This window comes from Mus pahari, chromosome 1 (genome assembly GCF_900095145.1).
Source record: "Mus pahari chromosome 1, PAHARI_EIJ_v1.1, whole genome shotgun sequence".
NCBI classification, from domain to species: domain Eukaryota; kingdom Metazoa; phylum Chordata; class Mammalia; order Rodentia; family Muridae; genus Mus; species Mus pahari.
In genome coordinates, this window is record NC_034590.1 from 87,829,574 (window position 1) to 87,842,320 (window position 12,747).

Consider the following 12,747-nt stretch of genomic DNA (forward strand, 5'->3'; position numbering starts at 1 on the left):
CTTGGTAGACCAGGCTGGCCTCGAACTCAGAAATCCGCCTGCCTCTGCCTCCCGAGTGCTGGGATTAAAGGCCTGCGCCACCAGGCCCGGCTTAGCTTTATACATTCTTTTGTTATTCGAGACAGGGTTTCTCTGTGTAGTCCTGGCTGTCCTGGAACTTGCTTTATAGACCAGACTTGCCTAGAATTTCCACCTATCCTTGCCTCCTCTGGGATTAAAGGTGTCGATTCTTATCTAAGAACTTTCCTACTGAAATAGGCTGTTCAAAAGGGAGTAAAACGTTTGAGAACCTTTTTAATTTGGAGAGATATGAAAAAAAAAGCCACAAAACTATTCCAAAACAAACTTTCTGGGATTTACTTCAATAAATTCAGAGCTTAGATACTGTTATCTTTTTTAAGACTTGAACCTTTATTTTTATTTTTGTGAAAAACAGGTATTTCATACAATCTTTACCATGTTAATGTAAAGTAGGCAGGTGTTTTTGTTTTTCAAAAGATGCATTATGGAAATTTTCAGGAAGCTGGTGTTATTTATTCAACTTTTAATCTTAAATACAAGCACAAAATTATATCCATCAGGAGGCATTACAACTTAAAAATAAGCCACTATTTGTACAATGTTACTAAGACAAGGAAGATTCAGTTCAACTCAACTTACTCTTAAATAAGGGGGTAAAAAAAAAAACCAAAACACGAAATGTGATGTCATTGCAACCTGACATGCCAGGTAGAAACTTAAGGGACTTGTAAACTGAAAAATAACGCAGAAATCTGAAACTGGAGCTGAACCACACTGTCAGAAAAAGGGAAAACAACCACTGCCAATCAGCCTGTTTTGGAAAAATAAAATTTCAGAACTATATCCAATTCTTTGCCATCTTCAAATAGCCAGCTGATATGAGTTTTTAACATTAGCACTAGAACTTCCCAGTGAGCCCCAATTGTCAAGTTTTCTCTACATGGTTGCCTTTTCAAACCTAAGCTATTAGCTTTTTGTAGACAGACAGTGACGTTATCTAGGCCCAAAAGCAGGCAAAGTACAGTGATTGCCTCCTCTTGAATCTTTGCAAAGCATTATGATGATCACCAGTACTGTTAGGAATCTACCTATCCTATCCGGGTAACTGAAGACAAAGTCTTCAGTGGCTAGTGCGTTAATTTTTGCCTCCTTGATTTGAGGGGAGGGTTCTAAATTACTAGCATTTTATAAATTCAACAATACAAAACAATGTTGGTCTTCTTCTGCATCTGAACACAGGGTGCTAGTTCTAAGGGCTAGGATGTATGTAGCTCAGGGTTAGAGAGCTTGCCTAGCATGTGCAAGGTTCCATCCCTGCACTGCAGGAAATCCAGCTAATATTAGCACAGCACTGACATCTGCTGTGTATGATTAGGAGTAGCAGGCTAGTTGTAGGTGTGTTCATTACTAAGAAAAGATTGAGAGAAAAGAAGAACCAGCTCCTTTGATTTTAGTACTGCACAAGTAAGCCCCCGAGTAACTACAAAAAGGTGGAGGGAAATAGGCCAGGAAGACTCTGATTTAAAGTACTGCCTGTAACACCCCAGATTAAAAAGGACCTAAGACTGCACATCAACTCTAATATTTGGCTGCATTGCCCTGCTTGGCATTTATTAAATGGCTCTTTCCTTAAATTTCACACATCAGAACAACCACAATTAAAAAAAAAATGCAGATAACACCAAACATTGGATGATATTAAGAAATCTACTAACGAAGCTTAGATAACAGAGGCAAGTGTTAAGGGCAAAGTGAAGGAAGTCTTTCTTCTGTATTACAAATTCTTACCCTGAACCTGGGATTTGAGCTCTGAATCGGTGATCTTAGAAAGTAGATCAAGACCTATCAGTTTCACATAGAAATCACCTCAAAAGAACTCACCACCAGTGTCAAATCATCTAGCAAACTGAGTGATCAGCTCATGACCATTAACAGAAACAAGACACTTTGGTAAAGAAACAGCTTCGTAGGTACTAGGCTTCAGCTTGGTAGAGATATCAACTGACTCTAGCTAGCTAATTAAAGACAACTAATCCCAATACATTTCAATTCTCAAGGGTACTTTGAAACAGAAGAGGTTGTTCTGTACCCTCTGAATCTTAAAAGAGTGGAGAGAAGGAAGACAGAATTAGGGAGGAGAGGGGTAGGGAGTAAAGAGAGGAAGAAGTTAAGGAAAAAGAGAAAATATCCCTGGTTTTCCACAGGTATTTTGTCATCAAAAAAAAGGATGACTTCAAAACTATAGCACTCTACATGATTTCATAAAACATTCCCCCAGTGGCCCTGGGTTTTTTGTTTTTTTGTTTTTTCACTTGAGGCTCCTTACAGAAGTTAAACCTGGAAAGGCTATTTGAACAGGAAGCCAGACCATACAAATGAGGGTTTTATCCAGAGTGCAGGGATCAACAAGCTTTGAAGTCCTTGGCTGCTCTTATCTGCACTACTCTTCTCTCAAAGACCAGTTTAACATAAAAAAAGGATGGATAATTCACCAGAGGCACTTTTTTTTTTTTTTGGTTGTTTTTTAAGCTGTCTTATTTTTGCTTAGATTAAGACGCCAAGTACTTCTGATGCCTGAGACTCTTGGAGAATAAAATTCACTTATTACCAAAGCAGAAGCCATTTCTGACCACTACCATCACCTACAGGGACAAAAGTCTGAGCTGGTTTTCTCCTTACAACAAAAGCTCTTCCGACAAGAAGAATGCCTGAAAATGACACATCTTGAGAGAGCCAAAGTGCAGTTGCCCTCATGCCTCTAGGAAAGAAAATAGCATGCAAAATATAGTATGGCATCAATATTCCAGCTAGGCTGTTTTGTGACAATAAGGCTCAAAATCAACAAATAAAACCAAATGCGATGTGCTGATTCTTTAACTTGTCAGCAGACATGTGGAGACTGAAAACAGCACCTTTCAATACTCATAATTAAAGGAAGTGCTGACACTGGCATCCATCCTGTGAGGACTAAAATTCAACCCGTTGCAGTCAGAGAAGAGCTTAGAGACACCTGGACCTTTCAGGCTTGTAGAGGCTGGCAAATTAAGTGGCCACCACACTAGTTGCTAAAATGCAGGGAAAAAAGACTCAAAATACCGTGTGCTATTCTGTGTTGATACGTGATTTTTAGCTCTATTCTAGTCTGCACTTCTATCAAGGATCAGCAGTGAGTACTGAAAATGCTAAGCTGAAGGATGCCTTGATCTTGACTCACTACACACTAGTCACTCAACAGCAAGCTATAAAATGTTGCAAAAGGTAAACAGAACCCATCACAGCCCACCAGCTGAACTTAAAAGGTGCTGCTGGTAGGCATTACTGAGCAGACCCCAAATGCCAGGTAAACTAGAGCATTTGTAATTTACACTTTAAAACATAAAACAAAATTACACTTTGTAAATTAAAAGTATCAAATGAGAAAACTGAATTAAAAAACATTTCACTCTACCTCCACCAGAACGTCACTTTATTGTGAACCTGTCATCAACAATGCAAACTCCAATAGGTTCTCTATCCTGGTTGTTTAAAAGGTAAAAGATTACATCAGATCAGCTACTATCTATGAAAGAAACTACGGCAATCACAGAAGAGGGAAAATTTGAATGACCTCCAAAAAATGCACATTGTAAGCAGAGGGGAGTGCACATGAAATCAGGGTCTGTTAGACTCATACGTTTGGATGCACAGTGACAATTCAGGAAACTGTACATGATAAGAGTCACAGATATGACTGAAATAACCAGAGTTACATCTTGTATGTGATGATCACAGACCTTTAAACAATCCTTGAATTTTCCATGTTTTCATTGGATTTGGAGAAACTCCTGTTTCTGTCTCCAATTATGGTAATAACGTGGAGACAAAAGTTTATGAAGTGTAAGGATTGAAATAAAAGTGAGTCTGACAGCTGGCTAATCTACCAGGGTGGGTCAACGGGGAGCCGGGGAACAGGTAAGCAATGGGAAGGAGTGGGATCCATAGGTGCTTTTCTCTTCATTTCAGAAGTCAGTTCTTCTGATGTAGTGTGTGTCTATTACACTGCTCTCCATTTTTTCAGTCCATTTCTGAAATTCATACAGCATAGCCTTTTGGTACTTAACTGGTTAACCCAACCAGTACTGTTGCCGAGCAACAAATGTTTCTCAAGAATCTGAATGCAACAACTCTTCCGGTGGCTGTGAGTTCTTCGCGGCCCCAATTTTCTCTTGTTTCTGAGCGGGGTTTGTTTTCCTGGATTGTACACACAGGGTCAGGTGGAATGGAGTTCCAAGTCACTCTGTGCTCCGCAGCAGCCCCATTTCTTTCTCAGCTAACCTCCTGACACGTTTGCAGCTTTTCTGTGGCAGAAAGACAATCTCCGTGTGCAGGCAGTGAGCTTGCTTTCTTCACCTTTGACCCTGGCCGTGGTGGTGGGCGTATCCCTGAGTGCAGCTGTCCTGCAGGATTCACTTCCTAGTACACCGAGATTTCCTAGGTTTCCTCAGAGTAAGCCCCCAGATGCATCACCACCGACTGTGATGTGGCTTTGGATGCCTGAGGCTGAGTTGATTCTGGTGGATGTCTGACCTCACTTAACCAGACTCATCTACTGTCTTGCCATTCACACCCAGGCTGTCCAACCTTCATACAGCTGAGCCAAGTTATCTAGATTAGTTGCTTCCTTAATGACATAGTCAACCTGTGAACATAGGTAGGACAGAATTGAAAATCAGTAAGAACCGGAAAGGTCACATTTCACATACCAATTGCTTGAGTTGTCTCAAGAGCAAGTTTCTAGTCAAACAAATCACCCAAAGGAAGAGAGGTTATACTCTTATATAGGAAGATGTAGCAACAAGCTCAGTGGTCTTAAGAAAGTCAGAACCCTTAGGCCTTTAGGAATGGTAAGAAGCCCCTCCACCCCCACCGTTTGCTCTCAGGGTAATACCATGAAAGGTTCTGCTTAGAACAAAATAAATGATGCAAATGTGGGTAAGAAGTGATTAGTCTAGGTAAAAAGTATGGCATCACTACAACTTTTCTGTAACTTTAAACATTTTTTCAAAATAAGCTACTAACAGCTGAACGGCTCAGGATTGAAGTATCGGCCTAGCACCTGTAAGGACCAATGGTCAATCTCCGGCACCCTGGGGTGGGGTGGGGAGGTGTGATATAGATAAAGTAACAGAAGAAAACTTTGGACAAAAACACAAAGGTATTCATGGGACTAAAGAGTCTACACCTTCAAAAATTGTCACCCTCCCTTCATCTGATACTTTCAGAACGGTAAGGTGAGGGTTAACTTGAGTGTGGGGATGATTGGAGCAGTCATATAGCTTAAACGACTATGCAAGAGATTGCCTAAGAGGAAAGTACTAAGTAGTGAAGAGACAACTTTAGAGCAGTGTTGCTGATAGCCTTCCCAGTCCTGGAAGTAGGTTTAAGGGGCTCATTTCTTTTTATCATTAAACTTAGTGTGTGAGTGTGCACAGACGCACATATGGAAGCAAGAGGACAACTTGAATGACTTGGCAACCTCTATTCTACCATGTGAAACCAGAGAACGAACTTAGGGCTGTCAGGCTAAGCATATGCCCTTATCCACTGAACCATTCTGCTAGGCCAAGAGCCTATTATTTCTTGATAAAATAAGGAAATGGGTAAATGAGATCCTTGAGCCTACCAGCAGCATTAATACATAGCTTAAGCTTAAAAATTAGTCACCTAGCTGGGCGCGGTGGTGCGCGCCTTTGATCCCAGCACTTGAGAGGCAGAGGCAGGTGTATTTCTGAGTTCGAGGCCAGCCTGGTCTACAGAGTGAGTTCCAGGACAGCCAAGACTACACAGAGAAAACCTGTCTCAAAAAAACAAACAAAAAATAGTCACCTGCTCAGCAACTGACATCCTCCTGTTTGGATCAACATCTCGGCCCTCTAGCTTGGCTTTCACTCTCTTCCACACACTCACTGCATAGGAGTTTCTCTCTTGTACAGCTATGAAGCAATGGCACATGTAAGTCAAACCAACTTTTGTGTATTATAGAATTACAAGGCATCCATATTCTGACCAATTACCTTTCCCAGTCTTAGGGTCTCTGACAGCCTTTTTAGGACTACATGCGATGCTCTTGCCAGTTCCTGGGATGGTGCTTGGTGGAGTATCTGCTGATGTAGCCAGATTTTTCTGAATCAGCTTTTTAGCATTCTGAGACATGACATCAGGCTGAGTCTTCTGGCCAGTGTTACTCCTAACCGCTAAAGAAAAAGAATTGGTGTCTCAATTTGCATACAGAAACCGGGGGTAGATTGGGGGACGCAAAACACATACAAGGGATGGCTGATAGGACTTGTTCCACATTACTCAACCTTGAAAATGAACTTGATTTTATAATGTTAAAAGTCCTGGACGGAGGTTGGGAAGATGGCTCAGCGGGTAAGAGCACTAACAGCTCTTCCAAAGGTCCTGAGTTCAAGTCCCAGCAACTACATGGTGGCTCACAACCACCCGTAATAAGATCTAATGCTTTCTTCTGGTGTGTCTAAAATAAATATTTAAAAAAAAAAAAAAGAAGTCCTTGCCGGGCACGGTGGTGCACCCCTTTAATCCCAGCACTCGGGAGGCAGAGGCAGGTGGATTTCTGGGTTTGAGGCCAGCCTCGTCTACAAAGTGAGTTCTAGGACAGCCAGGGCTATACAGAGAAACCCTGTCTTAGGGAAAAAAAAAAGTCCTTATCCCACTGTGGTGGCTCATGCCTTTAATCCCAGAACTCAGGAAGCAGAAGGATCTTGAGTTTGAGGCCAACCTCTACAGAATGAGCTCACATCCACACCCACAACCAACCAAGGTGAATGACATCCAAGGTTACCTCTGGAACACACACCTCAACCCTCACATTATCTCCCCCAGTTGCCCCCACACGCCCAACCCACTACAAAAACATATTCCTTAAAAATTGGGAGACACAGCTCAGCAGTTTAGAGTACTTCCTGTTCTAACAGGGGTTCTGGTTCAATTATCAATATCCACATGGTGGCTTACAATCATTGGTAAATAGAAATCTAGGATATCTGACCAAGACCATATTCTGATCTCTGGGGACACAAGGCAGCACCTATTGGTGCACAATACAAACAAAACATTCATACATTAAATTTTAAAATCTTAACGGGGGTGGGGAGGCTTCCTCACCACCTTCCTAAACCATTCCTCCCAACCAATCTCAATTCCTCAACAGCTCCCTGGCAACATCATAGCCACCACACATAACTGGGTCTCAGATCAGTGTGTTACTCAACCTATCAGGCAAGCTTCTTCTTGAAGTAAATGTCTAATTAACACCAAGATTCACAACTGGACAATACCAGAGTGAGAAACCTACTGCATTCAACCCTAAATGATCACAGCCCTCCCTTCAATACTCAGGGATCTATGCAGAAGAAGCTGTGGAAAGATTATAAAAGCCAGAGGTGGATGGCTCCAAAGGAAACGGCATGTTCCAGACACAACAGGGCTGATGCAATAGAACTCATATTTTTTTTTTTTTGTTTCATTTGGTTTCAGATTTTGTGTGTATTTTTGGTTTTGATTATTTTTATTTTTAAAGCAAAAAATATGAAATTAGGGTAGGGCGGGAGGAAATCTCCAAGGAATTGGGGGTAAGGGAAAAAACATGCCCAAAATATACTGGAGGAAGAAAAGCAATACACAAGAACACAGGAAAGAAAAGATGAACTGATGGTCACACCTTGCATCCAGCTCCCTGGAGACAGAAGCAGGAGACCCTCTATGTGTTCTAGGCCAAGCAAGGTTTGGCAGTGAAATGCTATCCTTTAAAAATAAATATCAGCATAGAACCACATACATTTTGGGCATTATAAACTTTACATCAAGCAATTGTCAATTTAATATTAACTGTAAAAAAGGAAAATGACCCTGATGTCTATGTGCTAACGTTATTTTAAAAACATTATTAAATAAGAAAAAAAATTTTAAAAATTAAAAAAAATTTTTTTTAAAAAATAAGGCCCTACAGGCCGGGTGTGGTGGCGCACGCCTTTAATCTCAGCACTTGGGAGGCAGAGGCAGGAGGATTTCTGAGTTCCAGGCCAGCCTGGTCTACAGGACAGCCAGGGCTACACAGAGAAACCCTGTCTCAAAAAAAAAAAAAAAAAAGCCCTATAGTTACGCACAGTAGTTTTCCTGTCTTATTTTGGACAGAAGAGTCTAAAAATCTCTTTCTCCTATTAATATACCACTCTACAGGTCTCAACAAGGATAAAATTTTAAATCATAATAAGCAGTCAGAAGCTGGGCATGTGGTGCAAGCCTTCCATCCCAGCACTTGGAGACAGAGACAGGTAGATCTCTGAGTTCAAGGATAGCGTGGGTCTACATAGTGAGTGCCAGGACAGGCACAGCTATGTAGAGAGGTAACATCTAAAATTAAACAAATAAATGATGAATAAAATTTAAAAAAGAAGGAAGGGAGGGCGAGAAAAAGGAAGGAAAGGAGAAAAAAGAAGTATGAGATCATTTAGGCCTGATTTGCAAGCCTCCTGCTTTGGCCTCCCAAGTATAGGTATGTACCAATATACTTAGTTATTCTTTTTGAGGGAAATCAATCTATTCTTTTCTCTCCCTCTCTCTCTTTTTTTCCTTTTTTTCTTTTGAGACAGGGTTTCTCTGTGTAGCCCTGGCTGTCCTGGAACTCACTCTGTAGACCAGGCTGGCCTGGAATTCAGAAATCCACCTGCCTCTGCCTCCCAAGTGCTGGGATTAAAGGCATGCGCCACCACCGCCCAGCACAATCTATTCATTTTTATATAAAAAGCAATATTAAACCTCAACAGATTTGATGCCATTATTACCCTCACATTCCTTGTATGTGTAGCACACAGGGAGAGGGCAAAGTAGGCATCAGGTCCTTAAGAGCTAAAGTTATGGGAAATTTTTGTTAATTCTAAAATCGACTTGAACCAGTATGTGGCAGTATTAAAGAAAACTCTAAGGCAGTGACTATAAATACAATAAACCTTCACCCATAGCTAAAAACCTAAACCTGTATGTATTAACACATCAAGAACGGGCCTCTTTCATACCTGCAGCAAAGGACGGCTGGTAAGTTGCAGATGATGTTGGACTTGAACATTCATTTGCTGCATCGGTGACTAGGGGTGATGCAAAACTCACTAAATTATTATAGATACTGAAATACAAAATTTATGAAATATTTATTTATGGAATGTTTTTTATGAACAAAACTAGAAATAAAAATGACAAGACATAAGCTTGTCATGCTTTGCTTCTACTTCATTAGAGCTGGCCAGGGAGCACCCTTACCTCTGGCTTTGTGTCTTCAATTCTTTCAAGGTGGGAGTGATTTCCTGCAGCATTTCAACATGTTCTTGACTTCGAACCTGACCCATGGCCTGGACTAGTGTGAACAAAACCGTCTGAATGTTGTCTTGCCATGATTTGTATTCAGCCAGGAATTGCCTGACACTGCTCTCATAGGGAATATCTTCAGCATCTGCTAGAGCAGCCTCTTCGTCCTACCGCCAAAGCATACATAAACCATTAGAAACATACTTATTTGTTCCAGCAACTCCTTTCAAGACAGTCACCTCTTGATTAAAAGCTAGTAAGTGATCTAAATGTCACTGTGCTTGATCTGCTTATAGATCAGTTTTCTTTTATTATAGAATCTTTGTTTCTAGCATCTTTATTTCAAATAAAAAGAAATACCAAAATGACTGTTGTAGCCAGTCTCTGCAACTTTGTGAGTTATTCATTTCCCCTCTTTTTATAACCTCCAGTTTTACCCCTTATCACCAGATAAGAGAAGAAGAAGGATGGGGGAGTGGGGGGGGGTGGGGAGGAGAGAAGGGGAGAGAAGGGGATGAGAGGGAGGAGGGAGGAAGGGAGAGATCCCTGAATCTAATTTCTTTCTTCTTGTTTCTTCTTTGAGCATGACTATTAACAAACAGCAACCACTGCCCCCTACCCCCACCCCCCACTCAGCCTACAATGACCAACAACCAACAACCCTATTGAGGTTCTAGCATATATATACCCTCTGAAACATTCTCAGAATTCCAAATGTCACATAATTGCAGAAACTATCTGCAGCTGTCAAAACCACACTTCTGCTAGAACACTAGGCACTTCATAGTCAGCTGCTGTCACCTGGGATTAAAACGAAAACACATATTCTTAAAATATTTTGTTTGTTTGTTTGTTTGTTTGTTTGTTTAAAAAAAAAACACGAAATCCCAGGATTCTCACTACAGACTGTCCCCACTATTTTCTGGGAGTGGAAGTCCTTATTAACCAGGCTGAGTAGGGTACTGGAGGCAAGAGACCATACATAGTTCATTCACTTTGGAGGCAAGCTAAGTTTGGAAATACAGGTGGAGAAGAAAAGACTGAAAACCAAAATGCCTGCTTAGTGACACTAAATTAACCAATTTAAGCCTCAGATTCTCTCTGTACAAAGAACAGAATGCCTGCTTTAAAACATAGTTGAAAACAAGTTGCAAAACGTAAATTGAGAAGTTATTTTTGTTTATATAATGTCACATCTTTCCACAAAGTTTTATCTTGAGACAGGAAACTATGCCAGTGGGATTCATTACCTTAGCCATGGCTTTCAAGAGATGCTTCACATCTCCAAGCTGCCGGTTGTGACCAGTGAGCACAGTCTTTACACTGTCGACTAGGGTCTGGATGGTCTCACAGACAGTCTCTATCTGCTGCTCCTTCTCTGTTTGAACAGCCCTTTGGGTGGACATATCCTGGGTCAATTGTTTATGTGCTGATAGGAGCCACTCAGAACTGCCAATAGGATGTTCAAGAGTAGTGTCCTAAATAGAATAAGTATTAATTCACTTGGAATAAATCCTATAACCATCAGCAAGAGATACAAACTCTCAGTTGTTGGCTCTTGATTTGATGATACTTAGAAGACAATACTTAACAATTGCAAGTCTGTATGAAGACTTTTAATTTTTCAGCTTATCATATAGGATATAAATAAATGCTTTAAATATATGATTGAAAAACCATAATAGAGTTGGAATGACAATTATCTATAACCAAGTCTCTAAATTTAACCTAAATAACTCTTTGAAATTAAGACAAAACTTCCTAAAACAGCCTAGATAAATACTTTTCATAGCATTCAAACACTGAGCTCACTAACTTGGTACTTTCGGGCTTATTAGCTCACCGTTTCAGCAGCCGTTCCCAGTAGCCTGTTCTACTCTCCTGGCACGCTGCACACAATACTATACACATTTTGCCCCCTTCAGAACTTTCACATAAGCCACAGTATCTTTTTCATTCAACATGTTATTGAACAGTCAAATTCCATGGCTGCTAAAAGCAAGATTTAATCATCACTGCATTCCTGTAATAATTTGTTACATATACTCAGCCTCCAATAACCATAACCTTAGTTTAGGTTACTGGCCTTTTCATTTCAGACACTAGCAGTTAGTTTCTCCCACAGGACTCACCACTCTCTGTAATAAACGAAGCTCTAACTCGGAAACTGAACTGTTGAACTGTGACGCAAATGAACACATCTGCTGACACCGTTTGATTAGTTCAAATAAGGCAGCATCCAGGCTTAAGGCTTCGGCAGTTCTTGTTCGTAGACTTTCAAAATGAATGATATTGCTGCAGAGAAAAGTGACCTGTGAAGGAGAGAGAACCCACATTGGGGTGGAGAAAGTGATGATGTGAAAAGCAGCACTAATGGCACATTTCTAGAGTCTGGATTAGAGGTCCTGAGAACTTAATTCCAAAGGCTGTGAGTAGCACATATTTTAATTTTTGTCAGTATTTACAAGATCTGAGACAGCTCAAAGTACCTGAAGACAAAGCTCAAACAGTGTCATGACCTTGAACTAGAGGCCTGAGAGGAACGTGCAGTACCTGGTTTGCTCTCTGGCTCTCTTTGAGAACAAGATTTCTTCTTTCAGCTATTGTTGCTTCAAAATCTTGTAGTACTGGTGCCAGGGCAGGATTGGCACCACCTGCCCACTTCAGCCGCTGCTCAATGCTTGCTTCAAGGGCTGCTAGTTTCTCCTGTAAAAGCCAGAAGAAAAACTGAGCCTTTACCACACTCACCACTTCCTATTTGTTAAACATTTTATGGTCAGATTCAGAAGTAGTATGGGTGGGCATGCTTAATTTAGAAAACATATCTAATACCTTTGTTTCAGAGTTAGTCCTGATTTTGAGTACTTACCGGCCAAAGATGTCTGGGTAAGAAAAGGTTAACTTTTGATTTACTTAAAATCTGTAACATTTTTGTCTTCTTTGGGGTTTGCTTAATTTTTGTGCAGTGTGATTTTCTTTTTAATCTTTTTAAAAGATTTATGTACTTATTTTATGTATTTGAGTACACTGTCGCTCTCTTCAGACACATCAGAAAAAAGGCATTATATTCCATTACAGATGTTTGTGAGCCACCACGTACTTGCTGAGAACTGAACTGAGGACCTCTGGAAGAGCAGTCAGTGTTCTTAACCACTGATCCATCTCTCTAGCCCCTTAAAGCAGTTTTGTAAAAATTAAATACAGACTCAGAATGGTGATGGTACACTTGTAATCTCAGCACTGGGAATGCTGATGGCCAGGTCCAGGCTAGTCTAGGCTACAGGGTAAGAACCTGTCATCTCTATGAGAGAGAGAGAGAGAGAGAGAGAGAGAGAGAGAGAGAGAGAGAGAGAGAGAGAGAGA

The 12,747-nt window shown here is 40.7% G+C and overlaps 1 protein-coding gene across 4 annotated transcripts in view; it reads right to left on the minus strand.

Annotated features, from left to right (window-relative positions):
- Window positions 1–393: 393 nt before the first annotated feature.
- Smg1 (SMG1 nonsense mediated mRNA decay associated PI3K related kinase) overlaps window positions 394–12,747 on the minus strand; it is a 110,437-nt gene continuing 98,083 nt past the window's right edge. For all 4 annotated transcript variants that reach the window (XM_021193999.2, XM_029538497.1, XM_029538502.1 and 1 more), the window contains 8 exons: window positions 11,938–12,090; window positions 11,517–11,696; window positions 10,635–10,862; window positions 9,340–9,551; window positions 9,099–9,205; window positions 6,075–6,254; window positions 5,887–5,993; window positions 394–4,699 (listed from right to left, as the gene is read on the minus strand). In XM_021193999.2, coding sequence (XP_021049658.1) covers window positions 4,622–4,699; window positions 5,887–5,993; window positions 6,075–6,254; window positions 9,099–9,205; window positions 9,340–9,551; window positions 10,635–10,862; window positions 11,517–11,696; window positions 11,938–12,090 — 1,245 coding nt within the window. In that variant the 3' untranslated portion in view covers window positions 394–4,621. The remainder of the gene's footprint in view (window positions 4,700–5,886; window positions 5,994–6,074; window positions 6,255–9,098; window positions 9,206–9,339; window positions 9,552–10,634; window positions 10,863–11,516; window positions 11,697–11,937; window positions 12,091–12,747) is intronic.